Genomic DNA, 18,448 nt, shown 5'->3' on the forward strand with positions numbered 1-18,448 from the left:
ACACCGAGGCTTTGGCAATTCAGTCATTGTTATGCAATGTAACTTGCTGCTCAGTAAAAATTCATTCTTTTTAATAAAAAGTATGTGTGTGTATGCGTGTATGTATGTATTTGTGCATGTGTTATACATGGATGCAGGTATTTATGCTTGTTTGTATGTATGTATGTGTGCATGTGTCATATATAAATATGTATGCATGTGTGTATTTCTTTGTGTGCATGGGTCATGTATGTATGTGTATGTGTGTCATGTATGCATGTATGTGTATGTATATATGTATATATGCATGTGTTGTGTATGTGTGCTCTATCATGTATGCATGCATGTGTCATGTATGTGTGTATGTGTATATGTATGTATGTGTTATGCTGGAGAACAGTCTTGAGTGTGATCCTTGTGAATTCAGCTCATCTCCTTTGAGACACGGTCTGTCTCAAAGGAGCTCCCTCCCCTATTAGGCTAGACTTCTGGCAGTGCCGAGGACACACTTAGTGGAGTTACTGTGCTCAGATTTTAAAAAAGAGCTCCAAAACACAACATCAGGATGGACCTCGGAAGGGAGAGGAGGCCTCGGAGCTCCCTGATCTGAGTTAAAGGAGATGTGGACAAGGCTCCCTGGAGCTTGGAAGGGTTTGTGCTTGATTTTCTAATGATGGAGACATCGGGCAGATAGGCCCTCTGGCTGCAGAGGATGTGGTGTTAGGGACCATAGGAGATTTTATCCAGGTTGAGGACAGTCCCTTTCATGCAGCCCAAGAGAGGTCATGTGCTCAGTGGTAAGAAAGGTGCAGGAAGAGAGGGGGTGTTGGGGACAGATGAATGACCCTGGGGGCAGTTGTCTTTTCAGTGCTACTGGGGCAGTAGCACGTGTCTGAGAAGCCAGTGGTGGTTCCAGGAAAACGCTGACACTTTTCAGGTCCCACCTTGCTTCCTTCTAAAGCTCATAGGAAGAAGCCACAGGTGTGGTGGAGATTCCGTAAGGATGACTGATTGAATTTCCCTATTGTGGAGAGTTGGAATGTTGCAGATCGAGAGCCAGATTATCTTGACTATTGTTGGTCATTCTGTGGTCCACCCACATCTTGCCTAACATCTCTTTAACTATTAAACTCTTCACTGGCCCCAGAGCTAAGGATGCCATCAGAACAGTGTCTGAAATGTATAGCAGAGATTCTCCACTTCACGGTACTCTATCCAGCTGATATTTCCACCGACAAATTTGGAACACGCCTCAATGTGTGTATTCTTGGTCTTTGATTATATTGAAACTTGGCTCAGAATAAATGATCTCTTATTTTTCTTGAGGTAGACACATGTTTTTTAAAGGATGTGCATGTGCGCGTGTGTGCATATGTGTGTGTGTGTGTGTGTGTGTGTGTGTGTGTGGCTGCAAGTTCAAGTGGATGCTGGAATCCAAACTTGGGTACCCTTGCCTGCTCAGCAAGAGTCCTGACTGGTGAGCACTCTCTCCAGCCGCACGGGTTGTTATTCCTGGGGGTCTTCGCTCCTGCAGTCACCTCACGTCTATTGTTTCATTCTTATTACTGGGTTAGTCCAGGAAGCGCAAGCACGCTCCCGAATCTCAGGTCTTTAAAAACTCTTCATGTTGCATCGTGCTCTGCTCGCTGGGCCCCATCTAAGTCTCTCTTCGTGGTATCCGTTCTCGCTAGTCCAGGCCACTTCCTAAACCCAGCGCAATTTCCCCTGGCACTGCATGGTAACTGCTCTTGTCAAGAGATCTCCTTGGTCCCAGACGCGGTGGGTGCTTCTCCAGTCTTGTCTTCCTCAAGTCTCATCTTAGTGATAACGAAGACTCTGATGCTTAATCCTTCCACCATCCAGTACTTTTTTTTTCCTTCTTTTTATCTCTAGTTGCTGAATAATTTAAATCGCTCTGTGTCTCTCTCCCTCCCTTCCTCCCTTCTACTGAATTTCAAATGTTGGAGTTATTGCTCTGTATGGGGAGAGGCCTTCTTTCTGCTTGTGGCTCTCTCTCTCTCTCTCTCTCTCTCTCTCTCTCTCTCTCTCTCTCTGCATGTGTGTGTGTGTTTGTAAAATTTTAATCAATGATAGTAAGAATGGATACAATTCTCTCCTGGTGTATGTGTGTGTTGTGCGCGCACACACACACTTAAGCAAAGATTTCTAAGTCTTTGCTCTGACTTCCAGCCTTGCATATGCTGTAGCTGTCTCAGGCTCTCCCACATAGGCATTTCAGACTAACCATGACTCAAACAACATCACGCGTGCGTTAATCTTCCCGACAGATGTTCCTGCCTCGGGACCACCCACCACTGAGTTCCTTTACAGGTAGCTTCTCAAGCCGAACCCTGGAGAAGTGATGAGGGGGAGGGAGGGGAAAGGGGGGGGTCCTGGGCTGCTCATATCCTGCTCCCTCCCTCTTTGGCATACATGCTTGCTTCTTACTCAGGTTTCTGCCTTGCTCCTTCTCATTGAAAGAATGATTCCAGCCCAAGGAAACAAAAATTTTGCCTGAATTTGTATCCCTAGCTTTGTCTCCTCTAGCCCCTTCTCCACAGACCAGTCAGTGTTCAAATGGTCTCCTGTGGGCCTCCACCCCTTTGCTGGTAGCTTAGGAGGCTTGGATGGCCTGCATCTTCCTTCCTTCCTTCCATCTCCACTGATGACTGTTTTCTTTTGGTCCACACTAAATCCAGCCACACTGCTCTCCTCTCTGTACCTCAAGCCCACTGATTTCCTCTCCAAGTGAGGCCTTTGAGGATTTCTCTTTATTTGGCCAAAATATATATCCTTGATTTTTCTGTATGCTACTCCTCTCTCTGTCTTAGGAAGTCGACAAATACCATGTTTTTAGGGGTGATTTGCTAGCCCTCATCTTTAAAAATCCAGTGTAAAAAGCTAATTACTAAAGCAACGGTTTTCTTTCACTCCAGTAGCTTCCAAAATAGTTGACACAGAGAAACTATGGTTTATTTTATAAGCTTAAAGCATTGGAGCTGGGCAGATTCACAACAAAGACAGGGAGGTATACTAACAATGTGCTCATCTGCGCAGCAAACAGATCTTGGGGGGAGCGAGTAATTAACATTAGAATACACAGAATCAGACCAAACCCCAATAATCCAGCACCCTTTTGCCCACTGTAATATTACCCTGGGTAATTTTTTCTTGTTTGTTTATTTATTTATTTATTTATTTATTTATTTATGTATCTTCTCCACTAAAAAGGTTACCTCCATGACAATAGGGACCTTAACATTCATGTTTCTCATGGTGTTCACAGCATGGAGATGTGTACCAGGCATTAAAAGGTCTTTAATATATTGAATGAATGGTCAATGAAATGGGTCTCTCGATGTTTGCCCAAGACTGAAGACATTCCATCTCTAGGGTAGGCCTGGCTTGGCGATGATGGACATGCAAAGCCTTATTTTACCCATTTGTAAAGTAAAAGTTTTAGGCCTAGATGACTCCTACAGGCTCTTCAGACTTTCTTTTTTTTTAATTTTTTTATATTAATTACAGTTAATTCACTTTGTATCTCAGCTGTAGCCTCCTCCCTCATTCCTCCCAATCCCACCCTCAATCCCTCATCTCCTCCCATATCCCTCTCCAAGTCCACCGATAAGGGAGGTCCTCCTCCCTTTCCATCTGACCCTAGCCTATCAAGTCTCATCAGGACTGGCTGCATTTTTCTGTGGCCTGTGATCAGAGAGCCAGCCACTGAGTTCATGTCAGAGACAGTCCCTGTTCCCCTTACTAGGGTACCCACTTGGATACTGAGCTGCTATGGGCTACATCTGTGCAGGGGTTCTAGGTTATCTCCATGCATGGTCCTTGGTTGGAGTATCAGTCTCACAAAAGACCCCTGTGCTCAGATTTTTTTGGTTCTGTTGCTCTCCTTGTGGAGCTCCTGTCCTCTCAGGTCTTACTATCTCTTCCTTCTTTCATAAGATTCCTTGCACTCTGCCCAAAGTTTGGTTATGAATCTCAGCATCTGCTTTGATACACTGCTGGGTAGAGTCTTTCAGAGGCTCTCTATGGTAGGATCCTATCCTGTTTCCTCTTTTCTCCTTCTTCCAATGTACATCCCATTTTCGAGTGAGTACTGATCTTTTTGAGTGAGTACTGATCATCTTACTCAGGGTCCTCCTTCTTGCTTAGCTTCTTCAGGTGTACAGATTTTAGTATCCACTTATGAGTGAGTTTATACCATGTGTGTATTTCTGCTTCTGGGATACCTCACTCAGGATGATCTTTTCTAGATCCCACCATTTGCCTGCAAATTTCATGATTTCCTTGTTTTTGCTTGCTGAGTAGCATTCCATCGTGTAAACGCACAGCCCACTGTGAGTGATGCCATATCCCAGGGAAGTGCTCCTGGGGTGTATAAGAAAGTAAACTGGGCCAGGCATGCGGAACAAGCCAGTAAGTGGCTGTACCCTCTGCTTCCGTTCCTGCCTCCAGGCTCCTGTCCTGACTTTCCTCCATGATGGACCCTGACTTGGACGCTTAAGCTAAGTAAATACTTTCCTCCCCAAGTTGATTTTGCTCAGAATGTTGTATCACAGCAGTAGAAAGCAAACTAGGACAGGAGTGTTAAATCTCTAATAACAATTTAAACTTAACTTAAAATGATATTTATGGGAAAAAAAAAAACCAAAAAACCCTCACAGTTCTTTTTGTCTGGTGCTGTCCAGCCTAGGAGAGTCTTGGTGAGACTATTGCGTGCTGATTTTTCTTTTCAAGTTTATTATTCAAATAAATGTGATTGAGTGATTGACCGATTGAGTGACTGGTGATTGGTTGATTGATCTAGACAAGCTATATAGTCGAGAATATTGTTGAATTTCCGATTCTCCTGCTTCCACCTCTTGGGTGCCTCAATCCTTCATCCCTGGTCCTACTGTGAGCAAAGCTTGTGCTGCGGTATTTGAAGGTGATACTTGCGACAACAGAGGCATCAGGAGCGCTTTTTGCCCTACTATTTCCTGTTTCGGAAAGCAGTTTCCTTGGAGTTGTTCCTTTGATCTCCTCCTCTGATTCGTAGTTGCTCCTCCCCAAGCAGGGGGGAGTGCTTCCATTCAGGGTGTTATTTGTGGTTGTTCCAAGAGTGTTGACTGAGAAGACTAAGCAAGGGGGATGTCACTTCCTTGGCCTTGGATCCCTCCTTGGCTGAGCCAAGGCAGGGATTCTGGAACACATTCCACACCCTTCAGCTTCTCTTGGCTGACTCTGCCAGGGTCGTGTGTGCGTGAGTCCAGGCTCATCTTACCTGAAGCATATTCCACAATAGATGTCTTGACTCCTGAAGACCGAGCCACTGGTGCTTCAGACCACTGATTTACATGCAAATGTGATTTTCCTGAGGCACAAGTGGAGTCTTTCTGTAAAGCAGGTTTACTTAAGCAAGGGTCTGTATGAAAACTTACCAGGCTGTTGTGAGAAAAGAAAAAGAAGCCTCAAAGGAAATATGGTAAAACAATTAAAAATCGTTATTATGGGTTGCAGGGTTGTGGATGACTTTCTGTTGTCTTTTCTAGCAGCCTGCATTTTCTACAGTTTCTGTAGTGACCACACATTTTGTTTGCGTTCTGGGGAAAAAAAAATCTCCCAATCTTTCACATAAAAAAGGGAAAGATTGAACAAAGGAAGGCAAGAAAGAAGAAAGGAGAGAAAGAAAGAAGAAAGGAAGAAAGGAAGGAAGAAAGGAAAAAGAAAGAAAGAGAGAGAGAGAAAGAAAATTAGTTCTAGGGGGTTGGAGAGAGAGAGTGGCAGTTAAGATCACTTAAACTGTTCTTCTAGGGACCCGAGTCCAACTCTCAGCTTTCCGTCAGTAACAGAGCTGACAACTTCCTGTTACCCCCTCTCCAGGGTATATGACACCCCCTTTTGGCCTGCTGAGGCACCGACATACAAGTGGCATATGCTCATACAGACAGACAGGATCTGGAGTGGCTACATATGTGTGGCATACATTCACACAGACAGACAGGCACTGGGCACCTACATATGAGCGGTATATGTTCACACACACAGACAGGAGGCGTGCATATAAATAAGAGTAAGACAGATCTCTTTTAAAGAGATTTAATTATAGCAATGGATTTGAGCGAGTAATTGTTACGTGCCTCCATTGCAGCACAGAGGAGGAGAGAGTAAGGGGGCATGGGTGCTAGTTTGGGATATCCTGGTCTAAAGTGTCAGGCACCAACATCGGATTGTGCCTCACCTTGTTCCTTGCTCAGAGGCCGATTTTCTCTTCTTGGCGGGAGAGTGGTTGTAGTGGGATCTTTTGGACTCTGCCTCCTAGAGGGTCCTTGCTGGTGTCTTATTTGTGACCAAGTGACCTTGCTTTTCAGGCCGCAGCAGAGAAGTCTCCTGGAGCCTACTTCCTTCCTGAGTTTGCACTTTCTCCTCAGGGAAGCTTCCTTGAAGACACCACAGGGGAACAGTTTCTCACCTATCGCTACGATGACCAGGTAAGACAACCAAAAAAAGCCTCACCTCGGGCTTTGCCTTTCCTACCTTACCATGTCAGTAAGGGGCTGGGGAGAGGCCTAGTGCATAGGAGTGCTTGCTTGTTGTGCAAGCAGAAGAGCTTGAGTTTGGGCCAGCAGCACCCACACAAATAGCCACGTGTGGCTCCTTGTGCCTGGAAGCTCGGTGCAGGACCATCCGATCAGTGAGGCCCCTTGGCTGTCAGCCTAGAAGGTAAATGTGGAGCTCCGGGTTCCGTGAGAGACTGTCTCAAGGGAATAAAATAGAAAGTGCTACAGGAGGACAACCAGTCTCTTCTGGTCTTCACACAAGCACAGGTGTGCACACAGATACACACAGACACGCGTACACCTGTGCATGCGCACACACAGCATCTACAGTGCCTCTGGGAACAGATCCTTGACATCCTGCAGGAACCTGAGGCCTCTGGCTGTAGCTACTTCCTGTCCTGTGTACAGCTCAGCTCTTGCTGGAACACTGGCTCAAGAATGACTCTTGTTGCTCTCACGAGAGATGACGTTTTCACTATCACTATATTTATTTTCCCAGAGGGAATTATCCGAGGATGCTGACTGTGTAGATCTTGCCTCTTTGTCCTCTTAGCTTCCAGTTCACTTCTTATGAGGTGGGGTACTGAGCCACATGAGGCAAGAAGGAAATCCGGTTCAACACAACTGAAACTCATGTTGGCTTAAACTTCTAGAGTCTGACATCGGGTAGTTTATTGTAAGAATGTTTGAGTACATTACAATTTGGGGCAAGAAGTTTCCTGGTGTAACACAATCCTTTGCGCACAAGGAGGCATGATTACGTTGAAATGCTCCTCAAAGTACACGCCACCTTCATGAAGATGGGTCCTGGAGAGAGACGACACGTGCTATCTCAAGGGCCTAGGGGAGGTTCTGGCATGGTCTCAGTCAGACATAGTGCAGGGCTCATCTGGCTGTTAGCCACCTCTGGTCCTGGTTGTGGGAGGTTGGGAGACTGACTATACAGATAATGCAAAAATCACCTAAACTATTAGCCACTTCCGGTCCTGGCTGTGGGAGCTTGGCATGGACTGTCTCTACAGATGGTACTTGTTACCGGGCTACTAACCACCTCCCTTCCTAGTCTTCTGGGTGGGAAAAGGGGTTATACATCTTTCCACTGAAGAGACAGTCCTGCATGTTTAACACTCCTGGTTTCCCTGGTGCTCATCTGTGAGCTCATGGACCGTTGCGCTCCCTACAACTTCTTGTAGGAGCATCAGCATCTTAATTTACTAAGCCCATTGCTTAGGCTGAAACAGACTATGTATGCAGTGTGTGTGTGTGTGTGTGTGTGTGTGTGTGTGTAACTCACTTCACAAAGGCTAACTAGAGAGTTAAACTGTGATGAGGAATCGGTCCTATTAGATTACGATTCCCTTTCAATCTCAATTCACTATGTTCACATTTAAGATTAGACAGGTTTTTCAGATCACCTCAAATTGTGACCTAGAATGCCAGCTCTGCCAAAAGCAGGGTTCTAGCTGAATACCTGGATTCCAGGGGCATTGGTAGAAAACAGAAAGTGGAGATTTAAACCCACTTGGGACCTGGGTGGCTCTGCCAACTAGAGGCCCCAAAGTGATGAATAGGTGGGCACAGGCATCACATCCTGGCACATGGTGACATAAAGGGGAGGGTCAGGTTCTGGGACCAGCTGCCTTGTCTTTAGCTTTGTAGTCGAAGGCCAACACCATGAGGTTGGTGTAGGCGGACTTAGGAAGACAGGTCTCAGGAGGAGCAGCTCTGAGGGACTTAATCAGTTGACATGGTGTGTTTGAGATGCAAGCACAGGGAGCAGCTCTGGGGCGCTGGATCTGGCCTGGGCTGTGGGTGAGAATGAGGACTCAAGGCTCCCCCAGTCTGAAAGTCTGGTGCAGATGAAAGCCTGGGGCAGGGGGAACAGCTGGGGAAGCCTGTTGCCCGGGATTCCCAATCCTCGGGGCTTTTACTGAATCACCTACCCTTGGTATGCTTAGTTCTCCATCTGGGGTGGGCAGTGAGGGGCAGGGCTGTGACCCAGAGGATGCCCTGTTACCACATGGCTTCACAGATCACAGGGGCGTAATGAGACAAGATTAATTTTTTTTAACTGAAAAGTTCAACATTCAATCACTTCTCCCAAGTTCCCCAAAACAACTCATCCATGGGAGCTGGGCTGAGCCAAGTTGATTGTAGGTTTGCATCATTAGCCCAGCCATTTGGGGCTGGTCCGCAATACAGACGCAAATGGCATTAAGCTGTGTTCTGCCTTTCTATCCTGTGGGTCTTCAGAAGACCTGTAGCTTATAGCTCTCTCTAAGCCAGAAATCAATGCTCCAACCGTTTTTCAAATGAGAACTTTGGAGAAACCAAGTGAGGAACAGTAAGGAGTAAAACAGAGTGTCTGGAGTAAGTAGCTATATATTTAATAATTAAAGTATCTAATGCCTTCTGCAGGTTCCACAAATGTATTATATGTAGTAAAGCAACTATATAAAAAGGGTGGGTAGGAGGAACTAGTCCCTGTTAATTTTTTCAAATGTTCTAAAGCAGATCCTGAAAGTGGAGATTTTTACTTCGGGACACTTTGTTCCAGGAAGCCCAGTGAACAGCACGTAAAACCATTTTGTGTTGCCTCCACACTGCACTTCTTAAAGGGAAGGGGCAAGACCCAAAGCAGCGAGCCAATAATGGCACCCGTGCTCCTCCACTAAAGGGGAAAAGAGCAGGCGCTCGCACACTGGCTGTATCTTCCAAATGCATGTCAAGGTTTAATCCTGGTCCCTGTTAGCCCGCCTTGGCACCCATTCTCTCTCCCCTTAGTTCTGAACATGCAGGTTGCCCTGTGATGTCCTACACTCTGGGACGTCAGAAAAGATGGCGCCATCAAACGTGACCAGCCTCACAATGGGCAAAAGCAAACCTCTGTCTTGCTGCTGTAAGAACAAACTTTAACATCAATTAAGGAGAAAAGCTCTGAGGTTGGGCTGCTTTAGGTTCACATTTGAATGCTAATTTGGCCATTTTCTGTATGTGGCTTTGGACAAGTTACTTCTCTGACTCTCGGTTGGTCTTCATTGGAGTGGAAACGTTGATGATATCGCTTTCTGGAGACTGTGTGCTTCAAGGTGATCATGTATGCATTGTTTTCCTTGCACATGTGAGCATTCGGTCTAACAATTGTTACTGCTGGCAGTGTTATTCATAGGCAGCACCTGCTCTCATGTCGGGGGATTCCCCAAGTAACATTTTAAATTTAGTCTTGCTGGGGCTGGAGAGAGAACTCCCTGGTTAAGAGAATGTACTGCTTTTGCAAAGGGCCTGAGTCTGGTTCTCAACATCCATATGAGATGGCTCACCTGTAACTGCTGCTCCAGGGGGCACAGTGCGCTCCTCTGGCCTCTGGCACATGCATTTCATTACAAATGAAAATAAATCTTGAGCTTTTCTTGAGGAGTAACTGCACATGGTAAAAATGAAGGCATATCTGACTTCCAGAACTTGACAGATTTTTGGTATTTTTTTTCACCTGTGGAACAACTACCAAGATGAAGGAATAGAACACCGAGCTCCATAAGGGGTCCCTGCATCCTTTTCTTATCAGTACCCAGCATCCAAGAATGTCAAAGGCCTCTGACTCTGTCCTCGGGGTAGGCTGGCTCTGCCTATTTTTCAGGTTGCTTTTATATAGGCAGAGTGTATGGCAAGAACTCACCTGTGTCTGGCTTCTTGCACTTATCACGGTGTCTGACAGCTTTGAACGAGTCTTTGGATTCAGTCTCACACACGGTTTAGTGTCTGGCCATCGGCCGAAGCGCTGTAACAGGTTGTCTGGGATGAGACAAATGGCAGCACTCCGGGTGGCGACAACAAATGGCATCCACCGTTGTTCCCTCGAAGGAATTCTCAGATTGTCCCCAAATGTTTTGCAGGACAGTCCTGTGCAAAGATTCCATACCTGGGGCAGGGGTGTGGCAGTGTTTGCTTTGTAACAGCCAGCAAGAGGTGTGGTGTCTTTGGCTGTTACCCAGGACGGCTCTGCCAAGTGGCTTGTCAACCTACCCGCTGGGCCTGGGTGTCTCTGCTAGAGGTGGTTTTGCTCTCACTGCGGCCTGAAGCCAGACTGACAAAGCTCTTGTGCAAATGAAGCTGGAGGCTTGACTGTAAAGTGGTTGGGGCAAAGGTGGGTTCTCCAGGCTCTTCCTCCCTACAAAATACTCATTCGATAAAATAGGAAGCAGGCGGTAGGTGTGGAGACATTGGCTTTTTGGAAACAACTCTCCCAGGACTCTTGAAAGTACTTTATCCTGGGCACATTTTCCCGAAGACCTTTAGGTCACTTTCCAAATGTCTCCTGGATTAGGTGCCTGGAAAACTAATAACCCCTCGGCCTGTAAAGCACAGCTGTGATGTAGGCTGTGTTTAATGAGACACATAAAAGCCACATCGTGGTTTATTCGGGAGTGGAAGCAGCTTCTAGGGAGAGAACGGCCTGAAGCCAGTCGGCTGCCCACTGGGCTGCAAGCAGGACTGGCCAGGCAGCCTTCATGTTACTTCCAGCTAATGAGCTTGTAATTTAACAGTGATCTGACATCTGTGGACCTCAGATCCTTCTACTGTTTTCCAAAGCAGAGTGAGTGGGTTTCACGATCTTCCCTCCTTCCACTGTGAAAAAAAAAAAAAAAAAAAAAAGAGAGTCTAGCTTTGAAACCACGAAGAGAGTATTGCAGCTGCCGTGTTAATTGGTTCATTCTGATTGCTGAGGCCGTCTAGCCAGCAAAGCAATGAACTGTAACTTAGAGAACTGGAGAGTCATACAGCTGGTGGAGACTTCGCTCCCAACACCTTGTTCCACAAGTCAGGGAGGCAGAGGCCCTAAGTGTTCAAATGACTTAGCAAAGGACATCCACATGGCTATTTGGAAAATGAACACCACTGCCCTCCACCCCCCAGGGCCTCCCTTCCCAGACAATCCTGTGGCTGCTTCTCTCAGATTGCTGGGTGAGTCTCTTCTTTTCCAAAGACCTTGATCCCACTGTTAAGATCAAGGAGAACTCTGGGGGCTGTAGGGAACGGCAGAGTATGCTTTGATATTAATGGATTGCTTTATGGACTCAGACTCAACAATGTCAGGAGTTTGGGCTTAGCCAGGAGCATCTTCTCAGCTCTATCATCCCTCCTGATTTTTCAATAGGAATCATGGTGTCTTCAAAGTCAAACCCAAACAGCACTGCCTCTGCATTGGGTAGCATATCTTTAGAGTAAAAGCCTTTGGACACATAGATGTAATGAGCACAGAGTATTTGTCTAGGATACTGTCTCTCATGGTTGTGGCCAAAATGGTCTTACCAGCCAGTCTCTAGGGGGAAATGCTTTTGTCATGCCTCATGGTGGTTTGGGAGTTTCATCCACTAAAGACTTGTTCAGTGACAACAGATGCATGTGGGTCCTGTCTATCCCCTTTGGCCCTTTCCAGAACTGCAGTTGTGTTCTGGGAAAGGGAGAGGGTGATGGCTTGTTCCCTGCATACGTCACCTTGATCCACCGAAGACAGGAATGTGGGCATGATCGCGCACACCTGTTTACAAGTCTGTGACAGGCATCGTACTTCTCCATCAGGGGCTGCTCATTTAAACGGTTATGGGGTAAATTTGTGCCTAAGTAATTTAAGCTTTCTTTAGTCCTTTAGCACTTGTTAGGGTTTGAAAAGATGAGGCATGTCCTCCAGGCCTGGTAGATCGTTGCGTCAGGCTTTCTTCTTGTTGAAGCCACAGTTACAGAGGAGGCAAAGTAGAAGCTGAAGCTGACTTAGAAAGCCTGCCTCATCTGTGATCTTATATGGTGTGTAAATTGCCTCTACAAGCTGTGTGTCTGTGTTGTTGTAATGACATCCTTGTCAATTTTAGGCTTTAAATAAACAAAGGGCAGAAAAATCTTACTATCAAGTGTTGTGAGCAGGAGGATGAAACTGGCATCCAGCAAATGGTGAGGCAAATCTTCCTAAGTAAGCTTGGGGTTGCTGTAAGGAAAACACCTTGACGTCACACTGGCAAGCTCTGTCCTTCCCCACAATCCCCTCTCACCCTGTAAATGCCTCTTTCTCTACTGTAGATGCCCCGTGCCTAAGTTAGCATTTGTGTTTTCTCTTCCTGGCTGTGTTTGAGCGAGGAAGGGAGCACTCACCCTTTTTTTTTTCATATTTGAAATTGCTCTTAATTAACTCTGCTCTATGCTTGCTTCCTGTAACTGCTTATTTTTCAAGTTCATATTTCCCTCTTTTTCCCCACCCCCTTCCTTCTCTCTCTCTCTTATTTTTCTCCCCTGCACTGGAGAATAAACCTGGGACCTTGCACATACTATGCAAGCATTCACTCACTGAGTTACATATCCTTAGCCCTTTTTATAATTTGAACATTGAGAGAAAGAGTCTCCCGGAGTAGCTCAGGGAGCCCTTGAACTCAACTCCCGTAAGTATGTGGGATCACACATCTGTGGCATTAGGCACGTCTGCTTCCTTCTACTCACTTGTAAACTTTAAATCTAACTTCTAGGATCTTCTCCAGCCTTCTTTCATCCCACCTTGAACAGCCATCTTTAAAATTTCAACAATTTCCTTGAAGTCACACTTATGATTCTACATTTGGACACACATACACACACACAAATTCGTGTTTGTGACATCTGTGGTTGCTAATCTTGGTTGGTAACTTGACGTATCTGGGAAGAGGGAAGCTCAATCGAGGAATTCATCAGATTGGCCTGTGGGCAAGTCTGTCGGAGTTTTTCTTGATTGATAACTGGTATAGAAGGACCCAGCCATTGTGGGACACACACCCCTACACAGATGGTGGGCCTATGCTCTGTGAAAAAGTTAGCTGAGAAAATCAGAGCATTAGTTAGTGTCCTCTGAACACTAGTTAGTTTCTGCTTTGGGCTCTGGCTTTGGCTTTCCTAGATGGTGGATTATAAAAATGTAAGATGAAATAAACTGTTTACTCTCCCACAATGGCATCATAGGTACCACCCAAGCTGATCCTTCTTGCTCTTTCCCTGCATGCCACTGACTGCCTTCTTACGTGAGGTCTTCATTCAAGAACCGTGGCCAGTCTGTATTTCTTACATTTGCATTGCTGGGGACCCAGAGCGCTGGATGTGTGGCTCTGACAGGCCCCTGGAAAATGCTTATCAGAGCTGAAAGGCTGCCCAGTGACCTGGCTCTTCAGGTGAGGAATTTGAGCTCCAGGAAGAAATAATGTTTTGTCCAGGGTCTCACAGCCAGGCATAGTGAAGCTAAAAGCCTATTCTCTGCCCTTAAGCACAGTTGGGACTTTTTTTTTTTTCTTTCTTACATCTAATCTGTGGGTAGGAAAAGTATGAGAAAAATGTTTGAATGAATTCTGAAAACTAGTAATAACAACAGTATATTAATAATGAGGTCTTTGTGCAGCCTTACCCCCGAACTTCTCTTAAATGTCATCTTCCTGATGCTATTATGCCAAACCTAATTTTCCCTTTTCCTTATTTAACTATTGATTTATGCATTCCTCCTTAGGAGAAGAAGTCTGTTTGCTACAAGCACATCTTTCTCAGAGTAACTCCTTCCCAACTTTTCACGGACATCTTGGCCAGGAGCTGTGTTGTGGTTAAGCTGCTGGCAGGCCTCAAAACCATCACTTGGGACTTTCAAGTTATTTCTGTAATAGTTTTTTTTTTTTTTTTTTTTTTTTTTTTTAGCTTGGAAAGCTTATAGCAACTTCTGAAATTTCTGGTAAAGGAGGATGAACCGAGCCCTTGGGTGTGTGGAGTTCTGTCATCTTTTTCACCCATCGAAGTGAGCCACCTACGGGCACTCCACACAGGAGAGTTTCCACGTCCCTCCCAGCCACTGGTGTTCTATTCTTATAAGTACCAAGCCATTGGAGTTTGAATGGCTCATTCTTTTCTTAGTGAGTAATCTTGGTTGAGTGTAGCCATGTGCCTTAAATATTACAAAGACTTAGCCACCTAATGAGAAAGCAAGTTTATGGTCTGGTGGGAGAAGGCGTTAATTGGAATGATGTGTTTTCTGTCCCAACTCGGGCACACAGCAATCACAGAAAACCTTGCACGCGCAACACTCGGTTGTGACGTGACGGACTTTGGCCCATGTGAACTCAGAATTTCATTATCTCTGAGCTTTGCACAAACTGGTTATTTCTCAAGGTTCAGTGAGTTCATGTGTTCCTTGAAGTTCAAGATCCAGCTCTTGAATTACACAGACATCGTTCTCTTTTTATACTGTTCGTCCTAGACCTGTCTGGGGGCACTGCGCTGGTTTTTCACACTTTTGCCATGCTTATTAAATGGTGGATATAGGGTAGGGACATTCAAGACAAATTCGAACACCCCACCCCACAACTGGAGCTGCAGATGCTGAGAGATATGTCCCCATCACTCCTCTCTCTGAGATCAGGCTAGTCCTTACTGGAAGATTCCGCAAAATTTTTTCAAACACTTTGAGACTTGGTCATTTGGAGCAACCTCGCTTCATCTCCCACAGTCCTAGATGAACGCACGCCTTCTCCTCCACTGTCTCCTCTCTTCAACTGTCTTCATGCCTTGCTCCGAGCTCCTTTGTTTTGATCCTTTCACGTGGGCTTTGCACTCCCGGCACCTCCCACTGTCCTCTCATGACCAGTAAGTTCATGTCCTAACTGCCTACTCTCTGCTTCAGGCACTGACAAGGCTCACCTCCCGTGACTTCTCATCCCTCAGTCCTCAGACATCAGGAAGCCACTGCTTCCTTCTCAGACTTCTCGCCTCTTTCCCATTGGAGACGGATGTCCTGCATCTAGGTCACTCACCACACTGTTTACAAATTGTCTTTCCCTCATCTTTCCTCCATGCTGTCCTGTTGTCACATGTAGACTGTTCAGGGATTGTATACATCCCCAGATTCCATTGACACCCATCATTTCTGGTCCTCCCTGGCTCCCAGAAACCCTTACTTTCATCCACCCAGCAACATGTTCAGCCTGGACCTTCAGACAACTCTATTTGCTCTCTAACTTCAGTTCCTTCCCTTCATATCCTCCTATGGACACTCTTTATTATTTTTTTTCTTATAGTCTAGGTCCTTTGTTCTTTGTTTTGTTTGTTTGTTTGTTTGTTTGTTTGTTTTTATATCAGTCTGAACTCGTATGGAATGGGCTCCAGCAGCTCCGGCTCCTTCCTGTTGGTTCTTACAAAGTGTGCTTCTCTGGGGAGGGGCGGGGCGTGGGGGACACAGGCTTGAGCTGAACCCACGTGCCCTTCTCCTTGGCCTCCTCCTTCTTCTGGTCGTTCTCCTCACATGCTCCGGGAAGCTGTCCCGGCTCTTAGGGAACTTGATATGCTCAATGAGCATGTTGATTCTCTTGACAAGGATCTTGCCTTTAACCTGCTTGTTCACAATGATGGCCAGGGCATGCTGGGTAATGTTGTAGACAGATATGGTTTTGCCATGGTAAGTCTTAAGGGGCATTCCCTTTTGACCAGTGCCCATTCCCTTGATGTCTACAATGTCATCCTCTTTGAAGATTCGCATGCATGTAGCCAAAGGAACAACTCCATGTTTCCTGAAAGGCCTGGAGGACATGTAGCGAGTGCCCCTCTTTCCCTTTGTGTTTGTCATCTTGTTGAGTTGCTGCAAGATGGCTGCCTGTGGCAGAAAGGCCCAATGGACACTCTTATTACCTTCTTACCTTTTTTTTTTTCTCTTTGCCTTTCGAGATGGAGATTGAGCATTTTAGCCAGAGTCCTCCCTCTTGATTAGTTTCTTTAGGTGTATAGCTTTTAGTAGGTTTATCCTATATTATATGTCTATATGAGTGAGTATAAACCGTGTGTGTCTTTCTGCTTCTGGAATAGCTCACTCAGGATGATCTTTTCCAGTTCCTACCATTTACCTGCAAATTTCATGATTTCCTTGTTTTTTATTGCTGAGTAATATTCCATTGTGTAGATATACCACAATTTCTGTATCCATTCCTCAGTTAAGGGGCATCTGGGTTGTTTCCAGCTTCTGGCTAGTACAAATAAAGCTCTCAAGTGACAACACATGTTGGAGAAGTTGTGGAGAAAGGGGAACCCTCCTCCATTGCTGGTGGGTATGTAAACTTGTACAACCACTATGGAAATCAATCTGGTGCTTTCTCAGACAACTAGGAATAGTGCTTCCTCAAGATCCAGCCATACCACTCCTAGGCATATAGCCCAAAAGAGGCTCCAGTACACAATAAGGACATTTGCTCAACCATGTTTGTAGAGCTTTATTTGTAATAGCCAGAAGCTGGAAACAACCCAGATGCCCCTCAACTGAGGAATGGATATAGAAATTGTGGTATATCTTATTACCTTCTTACCTTTTTTTTTTTTTTAACATCAAAGAAAGTTCCAGTTTTCTTATCCCTCAATTTGTCTCAGTTTGATCAGGGGTCTCCTACTCGCCAGTGCTGTCCTTGCCCTTACATTCATAGATTCCTGGGTGTCTGCTGAGTGGATCAGTGTTGTACAGATCCACTTGTTGGGCCTTTTCTTGTCTTGTGTTCAGGTAGCCTTCTGAGCTCTGCTGTGGAAAGTCACCAAACCATGAGGAATGGCCTCCAGGAGGGTGGATGCCTTACTATGACCTTTGCTTGTCTCTGCTTCTTTACTTTGGCCACTTTCATCATCTCCTCCTAGTAAGCAACATTCTTGCTACTGTGTCTATTAGCCTCCCAGATGAGTGCCAGACTTATAGACTGCCATGCTTTGTTCTCAGGCATAGCTAAGCGAGTGGATTTTAGAGATCAACAGAGACACAAAACAAAGATATGCTGCTTTGCTGCCCAGGCCAGAGGGAGCCTCGCCAGGCCAGAAAAGACATCTTTGATTCCCTCCAAGCTGAACTTGGAAAGACTAGGTGTAGAAGCAATAATGGAATTTTCCCCATCACAAGGGATTTGAGGAATTGTTTTGATTGGCTTATTTGGAGTTTAGAAACATTTCCTTTGCTATGGCTAATTCTGGCCTACATCACAAAAACACAAAAAGCCAAGTTTGCAAAGAGGCTCTTGGTAGCTAAGGCTCTGGGAGATCAGTTGCACCCCATGGGTGCTTCAGTATGCTCACTCTTGGAGTTTTAGCATGCTGGCTGTGTGCTTTTGGATCTTGATTTTAGGAAGCTTAGGAGTTATCTTAAGGTCTCTTCTGGTGGTGGGAAAACTGTTTCCACCTTTAGGATGCTGAGCTCAGGCAAAGTATGCTGGCAGTGTTGACTACTTTGTTCTCTGCTTTAGGGACCATTTGGATGCTCCTAATCTCAGGTTTATATGAACTGCTAGACGGTGGCCTATGACCTGTTTTCCTAGACCAAGATAATCCCAGCTCCTATGCCACTTTCTGGCCTGGACTTTATGGTCCACTTTTGAGCTGGGCTCCTCTGGTGAGATCAGTGTTCTGAGGTCTGGCCATGGAGCTTGGGAGAACATTTCAAGGACACACGAGGTACAGGTGTGTGGCTGCTGAAGATACCCACACTACTGTCTTCTGCTGTTGGACACTCTCTCTGCAGTGTCAACCAGTACATTTCTAGGTTGGGTGTATTCAGCTAAGTTGCTGTGTTTTCTCTCTTTACAGTGGTTCTTCCTCTACTTCAGACCCAGCATGACCTGCTCCAAACACTTTGCTCTTGTCTTTTAGGCCCTTCTCCTTCCCTTGAGGTTACAGGATGATGCTTGGTCATCCTTCTGCTCAGTTATTTTTCCTTTAGAGAACTCTGCCCTGAAAATGTCCCAACCTTCACTTCCCACCTCTGGCTGCAACTCCTACTCCCAGGAGAGACAAGGCCCATCTCATTTTCTCCCTCCTTGCCTCTTGCTTTTTTCATCTTCCTTACCTTAACTCCCTCTTTCCTTCCTTCTTCTATCCACCCCACTTTATTCTGGGATTTCTTT

At 45.7% G+C, this 18,448-nt stretch overlaps 1 protein-coding gene and 1 pseudogene across 2 annotated transcripts in view; one reads left to right on the top strand and one right to left on the bottom strand.

Annotated features, from left to right (window-relative positions):
- The window catches only part of Adamtsl3 (ADAMTS like 3), a 276,853-nt gene that overhangs the window by 37,637 nt on the left and 220,768 nt on the right, over nucleotides 1–18,448 (top strand). For both annotated transcript variants that reach the window (XM_060367463.1, XM_060367462.1), the window contains exon 3: nucleotides 6,345–6,464. In XM_060367463.1, coding sequence (XP_060223446.1) covers nucleotides 6,345–6,464 — 120 coding nt within the window. The remainder of the gene's footprint in view (nucleotides 1–6,344; nucleotides 6,465–18,448) is intronic.
- LOC110563140 (large ribosomal subunit protein eL21-like) lies at nucleotides 15,654–16,146 on the bottom strand (annotated as a pseudogene).

Source organism: Meriones unguiculatus, chromosome 14 (genome assembly GCF_030254825.1).
Source record: "Meriones unguiculatus strain TT.TT164.6M chromosome 14, Bangor_MerUng_6.1, whole genome shotgun sequence".
In the NCBI taxonomy this organism is placed as follows: Eukaryota; Metazoa; Chordata; class Mammalia; order Rodentia; family Muridae; genus Meriones; species Meriones unguiculatus.